The sequence below is a fragment of the Crocodylus porosus genome, unplaced genomic scaffold, assembly GCF_001723895.1.
Source record: "Crocodylus porosus isolate Cpor-Errol unplaced genomic scaffold, CroPor_comp1, whole genome shotgun sequence".
NCBI classification, from domain to species: Eukaryota; Metazoa; Chordata; order Crocodylia; family Crocodylidae; genus Crocodylus; species Crocodylus porosus.
In genome coordinates this window covers 13,258,626-13,278,242 of record NW_017728911.1, presented here as the reverse complement: position 1 = coordinate 13,278,242, position 19,617 = coordinate 13,258,626, and the positions used below count along the sequence as shown (strand labels likewise).

General features: G+C 41.6%; 1 protein-coding gene across 3 annotated transcripts in view; it reads right to left on the bottom strand.

Moving 5' to 3' along the window:
• The window catches only part of LRRC49 (leucine rich repeat containing 49), a 125,800-nt gene that overhangs the window by 73,443 nt on the left and 32,740 nt on the right, over positions 1-19,617 (bottom strand). For all 3 annotated transcript variants that reach the window (XR_002100751.1, XM_019533459.1, XM_019533458.1), the window contains 2 exons: positions 8,932-9,075; positions 4,260-4,321 (listed from right to left, as the gene is read on the bottom strand). Coding sequence is in view for 2 of the 3 variants with exons in the window: in XM_019533459.1 (XP_019389004.1) it covers positions 4,260-4,321; positions 8,932-9,075 (206 nt within the window). In the remaining variant the exon portion in view is untranslated. The remainder of the gene's footprint in view (positions 1-4,259; positions 4,322-8,931; positions 9,076-19,617) is intronic.

Genomic DNA, 19,617 nt, shown 5'->3' with positions numbered 1-19,617 from the left:
CCGAGCACCAGGAGTCCTCGAACAGCCATGCCAATGGCTCCACAATGACACCAGCCAATTCCCTCAGCACCCACGGATGAAGGTCATCCAGGCCCGCTGACTTGGACACATCTAAGCCCTCCAGGTAGTCCTTAACTAGGTCTGAAACATGTACCACACTGTTCTATAACATGAGTTAAGGGACTCTACTGCATTGGCCAGGTCACAGTGCCCAGCTGCAGAGCCCTTGGGATTTCCGGTTTTGGTTTGTGAAACAAAGGAATATGCTGACAGAACAAAATGTGAACCTTATGACAAGCAGAGGGAGACCAATCAGCAACACCTGGAAATCAAGAGTCATCAGAAGAGGAAAAGAATACAAAAGGAGGGATTTCAGAGCAGCAAAGGGTCCTTGAGAGGTACACCACTAGCTTGTCTCACCCACTCTGCTGGGGGCGGGCTCAGACTCCAACCTCCAGGCTGCTGACATTTGACATTCAAGAGAACCTCAGAGTGAAGCTTACGTACTGACCAGATGTACCTTGACTCTGTGAACCCTGGGACTAGTAGATATAGAATTTTTGGCATTATTCTCTTCTGCTATCACCATGCATCAATAAAATTTGCCTATTATCAAATGTAGATGTCATGGTTCATCTGAGGGTTTGGGTCTGCTCGGAACAAAGTATCTGGGTTATAAATCCAGTGCCAACAGAGCAGAATCCTGTACTGAAAACAGATGGACTGCGTTGTGATTCTGGAGGTACTCCACAAGTATGGTGAATGGCAGTGTTCTACTTGACAAGTTGATAACTCAAAACTTTGAACCTGGAGTGACAGAATGGTTGAGGCAAGTGCTACTATTCTGACATGAGGTGGCATATTGCAGTTGTTAAGTCTCCTGAGGTTTAGTAAAGGACAAATTTCAGAATGAAGAAATACTAGGCATAGGACCCAATTCTCCTGTATTCCTGAGGAACTTATTCTGTGGCTCCTGAAAGTAGTACTGAGGCCAATCCTGTTTGCAAGAAGAGCTCTGGTAAGAAATGTCTCTGAAAAGGACATGGAAAGAGGGTAGAAGATGAATAGCAGGCATGGACTACACTGTTCAGCACCAACTTCTCAGCTATAACTTCTTATCATGTTTTATCATGGAATATGACAGTGACTTTCAAAAAAAGTGTTCCATAGACAGGTCCTGATGTTGAGCATGACTATGGTATCACACAAAACGTGTTTTTCAAATATCTACTCAGTACATCTCTAAATGAGAAATCAGGGCAATTGAGTAAGAAACTCAGAATTTTTCACTTGTTTAATGATCCTAAAGATTGTTAATAGGAGATCATCAAGATGTGAATGTAATCAACCTACCTGGTGTATGGTAAAGCCAAATAAATAAACAAACTGTAAGATATATTAAACATATAAAAAAGGTAACAGGAACTTTGTAGATGTTACTAAAGCAACAATAACTAATGTTAAAATTATGTCTAAATTACCAGATTTCAGAGAGCTTAAGATAATTTAATCAACTTCAATTGCATTGAGTCAAATATTTGTATTCAAGCTGCCACCAGGCCTATCCTTTTTATTTAATCACTTTCTTGTAGAATAGCATGACAGTAAGAAAATTCAAAAAATTCATATTTAATTCTTTGCAAAATGTTGTCATTCTATAGAATCAACATTTCAGAAGCCCACAAATGACTCAAGTGGTATTATTATGGTGACCACCATGAAAGTGTTAAATTAGTTCACAGGGTTTACATAATATGAAGGTGCAATTTTTACCTGATAGTAAAATCAAATGAGCCACTTGGAAAGATAATTATATAAAAAGTATATACATGTCATATATAATCTCTAAGGATCTCTTTAATGCTCTGTCACTTTAAGGGCTGGAGCAGGCAGCCACCACGTGGCTGATGGCAGCAGCCATTTTCAAACATAGGCCAGAAAGGCAGCAGTCTGGTGTTGAGCAGCTAAGGAGGCTGAGGTGCTCCTGGAAAACTCGGAGGTAAAAGGGTGAGGCTATGGGGAAGGAGGCAGCTTCACTGGTCCTGCACATGACCTGAAACTGCACCCTGCCAGGGAATGGCAGCCTGGTGGAGCTACCTGTGAAAAAGTAGCTCCCCAGGAATGCCAGGCCAGTTACCTCCCTGGTGAAAGGCTAGGAGAGGCACCTAGAAACCCCAGCCCCCACATCCCTGGTGGTTTCAATCTGCACAGGGGGAGCCCAGGCTCATGGGAGTCCTGAAGCAGGGCCCGGGTTGGAGGAGGGACCTGGAGCAGCGCCCAGGCTCTTTGTGAGTCCTGTGGTCGCAGAGGCCCTGAGATGGGGCTAGGCACAGCTGTGGCCACCTGAGCCCCACCGGGTGCAATACCTCAGGGTAGAGGGCCAGGCAGGACTATGGCCATCTGAGCTGGACAGGGTGGCAGACCCCAGTGAGGGGGCAGTGTGAGGGTGTAAGACCCTAGGGCCAGGCACAGCTGCAGCCACCTAAGCCCCAAGGAATGAATGACCCCAGCAGAACCCTAGTGAGGGGGCCGAGGGCTTGGAGCCCAGTATGCGTTTGTTTGGGTGTATGTATTTGTGTGCATGTACGGGGTGGCTTGAGCGTGTAAATATAGTCCCATTACAACTGGGGCACTCAAAGGGCAGCCTCCCACCTATTTAACATCTTGATTCTTTAACAAAGCGTGGCAGGACAGCAGGCAGGCGGTTTGTTCAGAGACAGGGACGTACCAGAGCTAACGTCAGGCCTGGAAGTCGCCCTTGTCACATTCATTAAGGCCCCAGTCAATGAGTTCTAACCAATGAGCCAGGTATTCCTTTACATAATCAGTAACTGATTATTCAAACAAGCAGATTTCTCAAGGATTCTCCCTCATCTTCTCTTTTCTTCCTTGCATACTTTAAAATAGGATAATTATTTTGCATAAAATAGTGCAGGAAAGGAAATAGTGTTGAATGGATTATATCAATTATTAAATATCATAAAGAGCTTCCCACCAACTGCAGTGATACTTCCTGATGACAGGAGAAACAACCACTGCAGTCCTCCCATTGCTAAACCCAGGCTAAGTCATTTATTACCAAAAGAGAAACAAACAACATAGTTAAAGTCAGAGAATTGGTCATTACTTAAACAGATATAAAACATAAATTTGTCCTGTATAATCTAAACTTAAAATATAAAGGAGGGGTTCTAGCAGATAAATTAAGGACAATGTAAATTCAGTATTATAAAAGTTCATATAGGATTTTTTAAATTTCTAAATATCCATAAGTATTTTCATATATATGTTCCACAACTACATAAGCAACATATTGATTACAGACAAGAATGATAGAATTCTTCCTAAGAAATATAAGGCAGGTAACAAAATAGTCTAATTGTTATTCCAGTTAAAAGTTATGTTTATAATATACGTAATTATTAAGTTCCATCCCTACAGGGAAAATAAATAGAATGAAAAACAATAGTCTTCCCAGTAATGAAGAAAGGAAGTATATTTTCTGTCTCTAATAATAATAATTTGATTTTCCTAAATGGTGAAATCTTATGAGGATTAAAGAATAAAAGGGACAAGCAGTCTACAAGGAATACAGTACATATGCACTACTTTTTAAGATGAAAGGTTTTATAAATATCGACATGGAGTACAAATGCTGAGTCCATAGGCACATAGAAGTAAAACTGATGTAAAGAACAAACATTTTTATATATTTATAATAAAAATGCTTAGCATTCATTAAAATAACAATAACCTTGCTTTAAAAAGCCAAGTTACTCTGTTTTTATGGCCTGGTTTGAAAGTGAAACAATAATGAATACAGATTGCAGACTTCAATAACAAAAAGATATTCAGAAAGACAAACAAGTTTGAAAAAAAAAAAAAATCTAGTAACTTCAATAAAACAGGTTTTTATTCATCATTTTATGAAAAATGTGAATGAATACAGTAGGCTATATGTTAAATGTAATAACAATAATTTATGCAATGTTATTTAGATCAATTTAGTTTAATACTACACACAATATTTAAAAAGTATTTTCTATTTTTCAGTATTATAATGTATTTTTAAACAGAAGAGTAGAATTTTCACAAATATACAACGTATTTAAAAGGGTTTAGAACTTTGGTTTTACATTTGGTATAAATCTCAGACATTGCATATTCCTTATCCAATATATCTTGCTAGAATAAAGTTTTTTCCAGGCTGCAATATACTTAAAATACTGATAAAAAGCAAACTGGCAAATCCACCTTACCTAGATATATTGTTGAAGCTGAGAAACAGACGTTGGAGGCAGGGCAAAGTATCCACATCTTTCTAGAAGGAAGAGAGAAGCATCAATTTCAGCAGCTGAAAGAGAACATCTTTTGAACCTTTCTACTTGGCCTTAAGATGAAATATACCCAATTTCTATTTACTGTAACCTTGCTGCAACATTGATTTCTGTTGAACATGCAGCTCCATTCCTCTCTGATACAGATTACAAGGGAGTGTTTCAGTGCAGATATCTACTCTGCAGAACATGCTGCACCACTTGCAAGGTAAATAGCATTACAGAGCAGAGCATGAGACTGTTTCTAGTCTCTCTGAACAGGCTTTCAGGAAAGGAGCCAAGATGCTGCCTCAGCATTTAAGCTGCAGGGTAAGTATACTGTAATCAAACTGCATAAACACAAATTTGATTTTTTTGACGATACTGCACTACAGCCTTAAAGTGCAAACTCACGCAAATCAGCTTCCAAACTGCAGTCTGTACAGTCAGTAAAAGTTTTTAGTAAATTTTAATCTAAAGGCCACACTTAAATGCAAACTGGAGTCAGCCTCCAAACAGTATATAGTTTACATACATGTAATTGTTACTACTATTGTATAATTGTTACTACTAGTGTTAAATGCTGCTACAAAGCTTGAAAAAGCATCCATTTACACACTGAACTAAATCAAGTAAGATGAAGCTGTATTTACAAAACACATCCACATTTATCAAGGATTATGGTTTACCACACCCCTTATACACGCTCAGATGGTTAGGATTGGAGACTCCAAACCCCTATAATAAGGTTTTCTCCAACTTGAGATGTAAATATGAACTGCCAGCACCATCAGTATCTGAAAGGTAACACAGGGGCAGGCCACCTATATTTTCACCCAAAGGCTGCATCTACATTCTCTCCCTCCATCAGATTTAGACCCTGAGGTTTCTAGCTGAGTCAGTGGAGCAAAAGCAAGAACACTGGGAGGGAGGACATCAACATGCCTTAAGGCCTGACGTTATAGTTCTTATATGGAATTCTTCCCCAGATGCTCAGGGTTTAGTGATCATTCTGGGATGTGAAGGTATTTTTCCCTTGGCAGCAAATACCCACCAGGAATTAAAGTAAACTACCTTCTCAACCAGGATGCTGTGGCACCTTAGGGTACCATGAGATTGTTTTCAGGGTGCCACAAACTATAGCACTGTTAAGTAAGCAAACGCCTATACTTTATTCACAAGTTAAACCCAGAGATTTCAAATAGAATCCATAGTGTCAAAACCATTACTGTTGTGGTCTTTGAGTTCTCTGCAACAGAAAAATTGCTCTATTATTTTTCTGTAGTTAAAAAACAAGTGAAACCTTAGCACCCAAGGAGTGATTTGAGTCCACTGAGTGATGCCTTGTGTCTAGAAAGGTTGAGAACCACTGGGCACTGAAAGAAAGGTATACACTGTCTACTTTAGTACTTTTAGACCTAAAACACTATGAAGTGACCAAGACCGCAATGGGTGTTTTCACACGTAAGATGAGGGGACACTGTAATTAGAGCAGTTCTGAAAGGTGCTCTAATTAAAGTGTCTGCCAGCTTCTCGTGTATCAGCATCCCTGCACTTCAAAATTACAGCAACCTCCAGGCACATCTATAGGCACCCTAAATGACTAAAAAAAGTTTAAATAAAGCAGTCTCAGATAGTGTTTTATATTTGTCAGTCATGACTGGGACTCATCTGATACAGGTCATACATGAAATACTGAAAAACATATTTGTAAACACCAAATTAGAGCATCCTGAGCTGAGAAATAATATATCTTGGAATCTAAACCAACAATTACCAAATCTGGCACCCAATTTTAAAGTTTGCCATTAGAATTTTTTAACATGATTATGAAAGTTACAGTAAAATATATAACAAGACAAACATTCATTAATTGGTCAATGTCACAAAAATCAACTTGTAAAATGCTTGAATTAAAATAGGCCAAGGCAGAGCAACTTTGCTAAAAATATGATATAAAACTAATTTGGATTGAACACAAGGCTAATCTTTCTTTCATCAAACCAATCTGGACCAAGACAAAGCACTTCTTTCACAGACACAAATAATTTAAATATACTATTTAAAAAAAAAATACACATATTAACTTATTTGTGCTTTAAAAAAAAAAGCATACAAGTAATTCGCCTTATATGAGACAAATCACTGTTTCTATGTTCTTGTCATTTCAAGGAACAAAGCAGATTATAAACCTAGGAACAGTTAAACTCAGGAGATTCAAGACTATTCTTAATGGAACGACAGCAAGGCATAAGCATGAAGTTGAGGGACTATGTGACTTATGAAGCTTATGATTTTAGGATCTATGTAGTCTTTTAATATTTTTCCTGTGTAGGAGCTGGTGTTGTGGATTCTTTCTTCCAATGAATGATAGAAAGCAAATGCATCAATTGAACTCATGAAAGATGTTGAATGAATGCCTTGTTCCACTGGATTCAATGACAGACTTCACAGATATAGAAACCTCTGCACATACCTTTGGTCCCAACTAAAATTTCAAATTTTGTACCAAGAGTTCTGAACATAGCTGTAGATAGCAAACATAAATCTTTTGGGAAAAAAGTCTACAATGTAAACTCTAAGGAAAGCTCTCACACATGACTAATACTATTCTCATGTTTCGTGTGAACAGAAGGATTAATGCATTAAATCTGCTTATTCCCTATACAATGAGAGATTTATTAAAAAGGACCAAGATGCTCAGCAAAGTCAAAGCTAAGGAAGATTGGGGGGGGGAGGGGAGCGGCTTTGGCATTACAAAGAATCACAACAAAGGACCTCAAAGAGGCACTAGAGTCCAACCCTCTGCATATATGCGTGAAGCACTATTCCTAAATCATCTCGGAGATGGCTATCAATCCCTTTTTAAAAAACAGTGAAGGTGGAGATTCAGCACTACCCCTTAATTTCTTCTACTGTCCTACTGTTTATACAGGTAGGGAGTTTTTCCTGACATTTAATCTGAATCAGTTTTTTTACAGTTTAAACTCAGTCTCATGTACTACCTCTCTGACAAGGGAGAAGAGTTGTTTCCCTCCTCTTTATGGCACACTTTCAAATATTTGAAAACTATTATCATGTCTCCCCTCAAATCTCTTTTACCAAACTAAACATACCTTTCTTTCGGTCTTTCTTTGTATAACTTGCATTCTTTTATCCATTTTTCAACATGCCTTTGGATCCTCTCCAGTTTCTCTACATAATTCTTAAAATGAAGTGTCCAAAAGTGAAGTCCTAACCAACTTTGAGGGTTACTATCACCAGCCATCTCTTACATACAATACTTCTATCAGTGAAGCCCAACATCCTCCTGTGCAGAGGAACTGAAGCCTCCACATTCTATCCAACAAAATTCAGTCACCTTTGATGAAAATCATATTCTAGAACCAGCCAAACAACACAGGCAAGGCCTACAATAAAAAAGAAATTGGAACTGGACTCACTAACCTCATGAATAACATTCCATTTCCTTCTTCACTATCTGTGGAATACTTTGTTCTAGGTATTTAGTACAACAACATTCTTTAATGCAATGTGTTTCTGTACTATATTACAAATCTGTTACAATTATTTTAGATCAAGGTTATGTAGTAAAAGACTGCAATAATTATTGCTCATATGTTCTCACTGTCCCGCAAACAGTATTGGCAACTACTATTATGTTTCAGGCTACATAGCCTCGACTTATTCAAAGTGTCTGCTGATTGTAAATAAGACTGGCAGTTTTTAAACAAGATTTGTTTTATAGTTTAGTCTGACTTTCCTTGGCTTATTTCTAAAATATAAAGGGGAAACTGTTATGGATATTATTGATAACCAGGGTTTCCTAGGACCACCTGTTAAGATGCCTGAGGTAGGGGAAAAAGGGTGCATTAATTAGTGGCCCTTAGAATTAATCGAGTCTGCTCCGACTCGTACTAATTAGCAGGCGTCAGAGCAGGCATTGGACTTGTGTAGGTGCCCTTAAAGGCAAAATCAGTACAAAATTTATTGTATTTTAAGAAGTTACTTTATGCATTAAGTGAATTATACAACTTCAAGCTCTAACTACTTTTTAGCAACCTCAGTAACTATTATGTATGCCTCCCTATTGCAAGCAATACTTTAAATAGAACATCCCAAAATAAATAACATTAAATTTCCATTTCAGCCACTTATAAAATTAAGCATTCCAGCACCAAAACAAAGTCATAAGACAAAATGAATGACCATATTTTCAGAAATTTGTAACACAATATGTTTTAAAATCAGGACAGTCAAATTCAGCAGGCCCCGAGAGCTAAATGAGTGCTGCAGGGCCAGTCTACGGGCCAGGTCAGGTTCACAGTTGGGCCTAGCACACTGCATGCAGCACATGCACCAGAGGAGCCAAGCACACTGCATGTGGCACACAGGGCTGGCATGCAATGCTTATGGTACGTAAGGCAGTCTGGGGCACACTGTAGTGTGCAGGTCCAAGCTCACAGGCTACATCTTTGACACCCTTAGAAAAGGTATGTTGTATCTTTTTTATACATCTTTTGTATCTTTGACACGCCTGGAAAAGATGTATTGTATTTTACTATCTTTTTGGCTGAAGAAAAACAACATATATTAATTCACTGTTATTACTTACTATGGATGTAATCTGATTATGACGAAGGTTAAGTTCTGTCAGTGAATGCAGTCCATTAAGGTTTTCTACAGATGCTAAAAGGTTTCTGGCAAGGTTCAACACTCTGAGCTGACCCAAATGACTGATATTTTCTATTTTAGCAACCTGAAAAAAGAAGTATAATAATTAGTATGCTTATTGTGTCCCGTTTGCTTAGATACATGTTAGATACACACTTAAAAGCAATCCAAACAGACACTGATACCATTATATTAATTTTTATTTTCATTTCTGATATTTATGTTTAAATTTGCTATTAACAAGTTTTTAGGGCCAAGTAGAAACTGGTAGTATTACTGAGTTAACTAATGTTCTTACAGCAGAGTCAATAGTCCTTGTGCAGCAGAGTCAATAATCCTTGTTCTTTATAAGAGACTTAGCAATATGGGCACCAGTCTGTGCTTCTTATTAAATATCCTGTTGGAAAAACGGAATTCAAGCTAGTCTTGTTGTCCCACTTGCTTGCCTGAAACCAATACAGGGCTTTCTTGGGCAAGTGTGACCCTGGCCATCAACTGCTGTAGAATACAAGCTTTAGCTACATAAAATATATCTACACATCTATAGATGTAAAGAAAATCTTAAAAATATGAACACAGTACAACAATGCAGTTGCCCGGCAGTCAGATATTTCCGTTGTTACACTAGTAGACCTACTCAATTTAGTTAATTGAGTAGCTGTCTCGAAAATGATGTTGTTCAAAATAACCTACTTTACTGTGTAAGCTAGTTAAGGCTGTGTAACTTATCTGTCTGTATCGTCATTAACTACTCCACCAATTTCTGATACCAGTCCCAGAGGATAACTTGAAATTTTGCCATCCTGGGGCAGGGTGCGACTGGGAAGGGAACGAGCACATACTGCAGTTGTAGCTGCTGCTGCCACCTCAACCGAAAGTCACTGAACAGGGAATAGCCATAACTATGAATCTATGAAAGCAGCAAAAGCAGCAGCACAGACATCCTGGAGGAAGCTGCACCCCCTCTGAATCAGCATCTGTGCCTAGTGCCCCACTTGCCTCTCCCAAGTTACACTAGTGATCATCCCCAGACCTTGTTCGTAACATTTATATTATTGATAAAGTGTCAGTCGGTTGGCTGAAGACAAGAAATAACACTTAGCAAAGCCAGGAGATATTAACCGAGAGTCCTTCTAGTAAACCTTAATGGGTCTGCATGGGGATGGAGGCAGCAGACCATGGGGATGTGCAAGACAGAGTGAGTAGGAGGTTGGACCAGAGTCAAGAAGCCAAATAGACAGCAAGCTGCCCAACTGAAGTTAGAAATAGTTCTGTAGTGCCTCCCTGTCCAGGCTGTCCTTATGACTGCACAGCTATTTCACATTACATCCCTGCTTGACCCTTTGTTCTCTAACATTAAAAGCCTCCTGTAAAGCCCGTAACTCCTCTGTACACTCAAAATGCAGGCCCTTTCCCTCAGTATGGTAACACTGATGGAAAAGGCCCCACTGTGATAGACTGTAAAGTTGCATCACTATGGGTCAACTCTAGCAAAGACAAGTAAAACCACTGCGTATGTATTGAGTGGGAAACTACACAGCAGCCAGGTACACAGTCAACCAGAATGAGAAACAGTTATCAGGACAGAACTAGACATTTCTGATGCATCTAGAGCTACAAGCCGTTAAAGGGCCTGCCTCTTGCACCATTAGGCAGATGGAACATGGCAGGAGAAAGGCAGCTTCTAGATAATGTAAAGGGCTTTAAAGATATTATATGCTCCTATATTACAGATCTGAACTGAACGTACTGCTGTGAGAAATGTTCCAGAAATGGTATCAGGGTTTACTTCTTGGCAAAAGATTCCATATGAAAATATATACAGCACCAAAACAGATAATGAAGATAACCATTAATCACATCACATTCCGTAAACAAATCTGACTGCAATAACATGAGACAAGTAATAATAAACATGTCATTGGTAACGCATAATAATTTAATATTTCTGTTCTATAGAGAGAGAAATTAAAAAATCATAAGCAGAAGTGAAGAGCAATTCCCTATTTACTGGAATACCAAAATAATTGCAAAATGCACAGCAAATGCTATTGTTCAAAATCAGACATTTCAAAGATTTGTAAAAACAGTGCCTACAGCAGATGATTAACATGGAGTGCATAGCTTCCTGCAGATGTCTGTCTAGATAAAACTACAGCAACCTGCACAAACTGTAAATGATCTAATTTTACTGCAAAAATCTGAATTTAATCAACAATTTAGAGAGATGTTATTTATAAAACTTTGCCTTTTCATAAACCTCAGAAGTAGAATTCCCTCTGTCATTTTTTATTGCATGAAGCAGCACTGACTTATAGCAGCATACCCCCTCTCCTGCACAGCAGTTTGGGGCTGGACCAAACCCCTTCCTGTTCCCCCCACCCTGCCTGTGGGACTACGCAATGCCCCTGGTCCTCTGCCAAGCCAGGCTGGGATCACACCATGGCCCCTTCCCCTGTGGTGCTGAGCCATGCTTCCTTCCCTTTGCAAGCATGGACTGGGGCTGTGCTATAAACCCCTCCCCACTTAAGACTGGGGCCAGGCCAGGCCCAACCCATTTTCTACCACATGGCTGGATCAGGGCTGGGCTGCCCCCTCCCTCCACAGCTGAATGGGCCCCACTGGATCTGGCCCATGGAGAGATCCAGCACTGCCCACATCACCCACCAGCTAAAAAGGTTGAGCACCACTACCCTTAAACTGTCCAAAAATATTCCATCCTGAAACAGCATGCAGGGAATTAGTTTATGGAGATGATGGAAAATTTAAGCTTAAAATATGACTCTGAGTCCATCTCCAACATTAACTAATGCCTCCCCATAACAGATGTTTGTAGAAAGGAAGGACCTGGTGGTACTTCTAGCAAGAACAGACTGGTGATGTTAGGGCTCTGGCCAAATGTCATTTCCCTCAGATTTCTACTTTTCCCATCCAGCAACTGCCTAGAATAAGGATTTAACATACTTTGTGCCAGAACTTAACTGCATATCAACAACCTCTGAGTATACTTTGTGTATCAGTTCAAGTTTGTAAGTTGGAGTGGGTCCTTTGGGATCAAAGGCAATATATGAAAGATAGTGCCCATTACTGGTTTTACCTTTGACAAAATTAAAATAATTACAATAAGCTTATAGTGTTCATACAGGGAAGGGTAATCTACTATGGTAAGTGATTTCCTCTTTCCCGAAAAGCAAATCTGAACCTTGAAGTTTAGTTATACATGTGTAATAAAAATCTCCTTTAATATAAATACATATGCACTATGTTCCATACAACTTGTATACCAAAGAATAAGATTTAGTAGTCGTAATGCCAGATTTGTGATTATCTGTACACTTTCTTAAAACCATAAACATGTACAGAGAAGACTCTGGAATGCCATGTTCAGTGCAGAGCTATTCTGAAAACAGAATGACTTTCCAAGAGAGAATACGTGGCTGGAATGCTTTTCCTGTATTCATCAAAAAAACCATAATTACACACATCAGCTCCACTGATGAGGGAAATAATCTTCCTTTTATTTTTTACATAATTATATCACAAAACTCCCTGTTACTTAGTATTTTGATGGAAGACAGAGGCATCCTCCAAAGACAAAACATGAAACAAAAGTTATAGAAAAACTATTTGAGTGTTGTATCATGTGTTGGTTATGCGATAGAAAATGGATCTCAAGTTATACACCTTGGGTATAAAATAGATGTCATTGTTTGGAATGGGATCAGCTGTGCTAGGGTGCATCCACCACAGGTGACCCACTTCACTGGTATTTACAGACATCACCAGGGCTGCTGACCCACAGGGCTGGGCCCCAGCCAATCCTAGCACTTCAGGAGCCTGATCCTGCAGGACAACCACCATGAGCATGCATCTGCAAGCGGGAGGATCCTGGAAGTGTTTGCAGAAGTGTCCTCCAAGCTGGGGCATGACGGTGTGATATGTATGCCACAGGAATATCTTGCATGTCCTAGGAATCCTCTTGCCAGCTTGGGCTGCTAAAGCCCCAGAAACACTTGCCTGGAGTGTCTAGAAAGCACAGGCATCCTATGCTATAAGAAAACAGACACCAGCCAAAAAAAGGCAGCACAAACTAAGAGCAGGAATTGTTCCACTCAGACTTGGGCATTTGTGGTGCAAGCAAGGACTAGGACACCTGTTTGCTCAAGCTCCATACCACTGTAATTATTTTTATGGAGGCACAAACGTGATATCCATCTGGTGTCTTTGTGTATCACTACAAAGCACTGTTATATTTGTTCATTTATGGCTGCTTGCAGATGTTTAAAGAAAAAACAACAACACTGGCACTTTATACCCGGCGTGCTCCCATAACAACCCTAGTGGATGTCAAAAGAGGCAGCACATTAGCTGGACTTGGCTCCCACAACATCGATATAGATCAGGCACTTTAGTGGGGCTTTTTTGGCACTTTTATTTATCACTGATTAACTCAGCTTTAGATAAAAGCACCAAAAAGCCTTGCTGAAGTGCCCAATCTATACAGACGCTGTGGACCTGGGTCAAAACAACACACTACTTCTTCCAGTAAAGCACGATTTGTCTGTCTGGTGTTTTTTTTTTGTTTTTTGTTGTTTTTTTTAAAACGCCCGCAAGCAGCCTATGTGACCTGCTCTAGATTAAAATAAAAAGTGTACACAGACAGTAGATTTCTCAAACAACCCAACACAGGTTTGTTGTGGGTAGGTCTAGCTTGACCAATCTCATTTCCTTTTATGATGAGGTGACATATCACCTGGACAAGGGGGAGAAAGAGATTGATGTCATATATCTTGACTTCAAAAAAGCCTTCGATCTTGGCAAAACTGGCTAGCTATGGCCTCGACCTCACCATGATCCACTGGCTGGGAAATTGGCTCTGCGGTAGGACCCAGAGGGTGGTGGTTGACGGAGGTCAACCATCATGGTGCCCTGTGACCAGTGGAGTCCCCTCAAGGCTCTGTCCTTGGACCTATACTATTTAACATCTTCATTAATGATGTAGACATTGGTGTCAGAAGCAGACTGGCCAAGTTCACTGATGACACCAAACTCTGGGGTAAAGCATCCACACCTGAGGACAGGAGGGTGATCCAGGCAGATCCTGACAGGCTCATGAAATGGGCAGATGAGAACCTGATGGTGTTTAACATCGAAAAATGCAAGGTCCTCCACCTTGAGAGGAAAAACCTGCAGCATCCTTATAGGCTCGGCAGTACTACATTGGCTAGCACTACGGCTAAAAGGAACTTGGGCATCATGATTGACCACAAGACAAACATGAGCCTTCAATGTGATGCTGCGGCTAGTAAACCGAGCAGAACGCTGGCTTGCATCCATAGATGCTTCTCAAGCAAATCCTGGGATATCATTCTCCCATCGTACTCGGACTTAGTGAGGCTGCAGCTGGAGTACTGCATCCAGTTTTGGGCTCCACAATTCAAAAAGGATGTGGAGAAGCTTAAGAGAGTCCAGAGAAGAGCCACGCGCATGATCAGAGGTCAGGAAAACAGACCTTATGACGAGAGGCTGAGAGCCATGGGACTCTTCAGCCTGGAAAAGCGCAGGCTCAGGGGCAATCTGATGGCCACCTATAAGTTTAACAGGGGTGCTCACCAGGATCTGGGGGAACATCTATTCACTAGAGTGCCCCAAGGGATGACAAGATCAAACGGTCACAAAGTCTTCTGCAACTAATTCAGGCTGGACATAAGGAAGAACTTCTTTACTGTCCGAGCCCCCAAGGTTTGGAACAGACTGCCACCGGAGGTGGTTCAAGCACCTACTTTGAACGCCTTCAAGACGCATTTGGATGTTTATCTTGCTGGGATCCTATGATCCCTGCTGACTTCCTGCCCCTGGGAAATCTATGAAACCCTCCTATGCAGTTGAAAGTGATGCCAGTTGTTAAGCAGGTGGTATTCTTCCTAAGGCTTGGCCTTCATTAGGAAAAATTGCATATTCTTATCTTGCATTAGCTATCGTGGTAACTAGAGATAACATTGCAAGGAAAACAAAGCCATAGCAATATCTACAAAAAACACAGGTCAGAAAAAAACCCCCAACTTTTCACCTTGTGTTTACCTCAATTTGTAAAAAATACTACTAACCCCCTTACTTTCAGCAGGACTTTACCTCGTGTTAGTTATTCAAGGATCCTGGTTTTCTCCATTTAAAAACAGCAAATTCTCCAATTTAAAACAAAACCTCTAAATTCTCCGATTAAAAAAAACCCAAAATCCATGTTTTTCTGCAATTAAAATAAAAACGTGGGAGGCAGCGGCTGCTGCAGCCCGAGTGCAATGCAGAGCCTAGCTTCCCTCCTTCATGGGTGGCACGGCTGGAGCGGAGTCTGTGTGGGGCAGGTGTATGCAAGTTAGTGGCTGTGGGCTCAGGGCTCCCCGCCCTGCTGCTGTCCTCCTGGGCAGCCCCATGGCACAGCAGGTGAGACCCAGCATGACAAGGCACAGCAGGGCAGGGAGGCTCGGTGCCAATGCTGGGAACCCCATGCCACTATGGCAAGGCACTTCCTGACCATCTGGCAGCAGCAGGGGGCACAATTCAGGCAGGGGGTGCCTCACCATGGCAACACAGGGCTCCTGGCAACAGCTCTAAGCCTCCCTGCCCTGCCATGCCAGGTCCCATCCACTGGGCCACAAAAGCCCTGGGGGGAGAGCCCCAAGGCTGCAGCAAGCAGCCGACATCTGGCCCCACCCCACACACAAATCTGGGGGGCACATGCCCCAATGCCCCCACCCCCAGGAGTGTGCGCAGTGGCAGGAAGCCAGCCCCCACCCCTGGATGAGTGACCCTTGGCTCTGTCCCACAAACCCACTCAGGCCCTGCAGCCTCACATTCCTTCCCAGGGCGACAGGACGCAAGCACCACCTTGGCTGCTCAACTCCTTCCCATCCTAACCTCATTATGGAAGACTTAACCCCGCTCCAACCCTCAGACTTGCCTGTGGGAACCTGCGGGAGCTTATGCTGCTTGGCTGCCACATGGCAGCCCCTGCCTGATCAGCCTCCTCCTGCTCCCCCAGCCCCTTGCAGGCTGGAATTCTGCCAGACTACAAGGAGGAATCTACTGTTTCCTGTGTTTTTCTCCTTGAAAAGGATAAAATCCACATTTTTCTCCTTAAAATGATAACCTCTGCATTTTTGCTTGGCAAATGAGAAGCACAAATCCCTGGTTATTATGCATTAAAACCACACTTTTTGTTCTACAGGTAGAGGTAGATGTACTCCAAAGTCAGAAATTATTAAAGTCCCTAGAATTTGGATAAAACATTTTTTACCAAGATTTTAATGTCACTTATCACCAGGGTTCCAGGTTTTCCAGTCACAAAACAGGAAAACAGGGTAAAACCCAGATTTTCTCATTTTAAGGAGAACAACACAGAAAACAACATGTTTGTCCTTGCAGGTTGGTGAAGTTCCAGCCTGCAAGGGGCTGCAGGGAGCAGGAGGGCAATCAGCAAGGGATGCCATGTGCATGTGCACATGTACATATGTACATGGTTGCCCCACAGCCTGGAGAGCAGCTCCCCACAGGTAAGTTGGAGGGGGATGGAATTGAGGCCGCTCCCCATAGTGAGGATGGGAGGGATGGAGTTGGATGGGGGTAGGCAGGGACTGGCTCCCCGCTGCAGTATGCACTCCAGGGGGGGTATGTGCTCATCAGATTTGGAGTGAGGGGCAGGAGCGGGTGAGGGCTACAGGCTCAGGCTCCCCACCCTACTACCCTCCTCCTAGGGCCACTAGGGCCCAGTGCATCAGGGCGGAACAGGGCCAAGCAGAGAAGCTCAGTGCTACTGCTGTGAGCCTGGCACTGCCCTGGTGAGGCATCCCCTGCCTACCCAGCAGCAGCAGGGGTTGGGGCACAAAGCTGTGTTCACTTCTGCCAGGCGGGCAGAGGGTGCCTTGAGAGTTCAGTGCAGAGTTCCTAAAAGCAGTATCAAGCTTTCCCATCCAGCCCCACTCAGCCCTTCTGTGCCAGGTCCCACCCACTGGCCCACAGAGGCCCTGGGGGGAGGGCAGCAGGGCAGAGAGCCAGAACCTGCAGTGGCCAACCCACAGCTCCCCCCACCCCAACGTGCTCCACTTCAGCCGTACCGCCTGTTGGGGGAGGGGGAGCCAGGCTCCGTGCTATGCCACAGCAGCCACCACCTCCCACATGCAACAGCCAGGGCTCGGGCACTGCTGCAGGAGGGACAGAGGGCTGCAGACCCAGGTCCCTGGCCCCGTACCCCTGGCAGCCAGGGGACCCCTCTGCCAGAACTGGGAGGGAGGCAGGGAGATTGCAAGTGGGGAGTGAGGGGCATTGGCACCAGCTCATCAGGGCTGCTCAGCACAACAAAGCAGTGGGGGGAGCTCCGATTTTCCATGATTAAAAAAACGCCAACTCAAATGCCAACATTTATAGATATTTAGAATTTATTTTATTACAGTGATTGAGGCACCAGTAGGCTTTCACAATGCTTTAACATTGTAAATATATCAATCAAACATTGTATTCGATTGATACCTAATATACAGTGGCATTTCATTTGAATCACATGAAAATGAAGATTTTGGGGGTTTAAATCAGATAATGTATGTTTTTATCAGAGTGTGTACAATTTTTAAACAGTAAACAGAGAAAAACAGGATCCCTGCTTATAACCTACTGTCTGCTATTCATGTTTCTCCCTTATACCACCTCTTTTTACCAATACCTGAACACCAAACTATTTTATTCTCTCTCAAATCCCTCCACTTAAAATCTCACTTCTTTCCAGAGCTTTTCTACCAATAACTTCCCCTTACTGTTTATTGTGCTATATGTACTTGTTCATATGTCTGACCACATACTTATTAAAACACCAAACAAACAAACAAACAAACCAAACAAACAAAGCCAAAAGAAAAACTATTTAAATATCATATGATCTGATTTAGTGGAAAAATAATGTTCCTCCAAGATCCGGCCATTTTACCTTGTTTTCTCTTCTCTCCCCCATCCCTACCTTTTCCTAGCCACAAGAGTCTTTTCATTCCTTATTTACATTTCAAATTTTGATTTTAAGTCCTTCTGGTATAGACTCTGAAGCACAGTTGTCACATATTACACAGATACACCTGTAACTATGTGAAAAGTTCAAGATAATGAACAGTTTCAGTCAGTAAGATCATATATTCTTTTCCTCCCAAGTGTAGGAATGATAACCCTCAGTGAAAATACCCAAATTTCAATTCCATGAACTAAATTCAATCTACATAAATCCTCTCTATGAGTTTCTGCATAAAATGTATCCCTCTTCACTTCCTACACCAGCTTGTTATATATTGTATGTTTGGACCATTACACATCTGGTGAATTCTGCTGCAGAGTTGGCTATAGTTTAATGGAGGGAAACTGTTCTTTATTAGTAGCTGTAACTGCTCTTGGCGATTCTTAAAGAGGAAGGATTTAATGCTAATATAAAAATAAAAAAGAATGCCGATTCAAACAAATATGAACCACAAAGGGAGAGAATGTTGTAACAAGTGTGAAAAGATAGACAAGTCAACTGGTGGGACTGACTGAAATTAGATTGTGCTTGTGCATTTCTCAATAAATAAATCAAACTGCTGTATAAAGAGGGTCACAATCAACTTGTACTCAAATGCAGTAATAGATTTGATGAATAGGAACATTCAGAGCACACACTACAGGAAACACACCAGAGAGCAATAGATTTGTTCCATAACTCCCTCATATCTGTGGGATTTACACATACCAAAAACCACAAGAACAATTTTGCCCTGATCCCAAAAAACAGAGTACCATTCAATAGACAGTGTAACATGATGCTGATCTGGTGCACTGCACTTCATTTGACTGCCACCAAAGTCTTCATTTTACAAAGGATTTACTGAATCCATACCTTTAAGCAATGGAAATGACCATTTGTCATGTTACTAATTCTCTGCAAATTATTTATCTGTGAACACACTTTTGCTTCTGTAGTGTTCCTTTGGCCTTGAAAAAGGTCAATAAAGGAAATTTAAACTATACTGAAGCACATTAAAAGAAGCCCTAGTAATTTTATGACTTCCTATTAAAGGTTCTGACATACAAATGGCCCAGGCTAATTATTTTCTCAAGGAAAAGTTTCTTCTTGAGTACACAGCATTTAAGAAAAATCTGCAGTGAAGTTTTACCTTATTGATTATATATTCCTACAAGAATTAACATATTTTGTCAAAGATGTCTACATGGTTCAGGGCAGCATTGTGTAGTGACACCCTGATCTACCTGCTCAAGTGCTAATTCCAGAACTGGAAGCAGTTTAGTTCAGCACTCCATGCCCTCTAATTAGATGAGAAAGAAGACTTAATAGCAAAGGCACTGCTGTGCCACTGTGGATATCAGGCCTGTGCAAAGCAGCTAGTATTCACTTCAGATTTGGCCAATTTCATGGACAGCAATTAGATTCAGTGATTCAGATCACTGTCCCGAATAGATTTGACTGAATCTGACTTGGAGATTCAGCTGCTGCATAATCTCTGAATCACACAGGCCCATCCCCCACCCACTCTCTCCCAGTACAGCAATGGCTGCCCCCACCTGCCCCAGCTCCCAGCACTTTGGGGAAAAAAAGCACCAA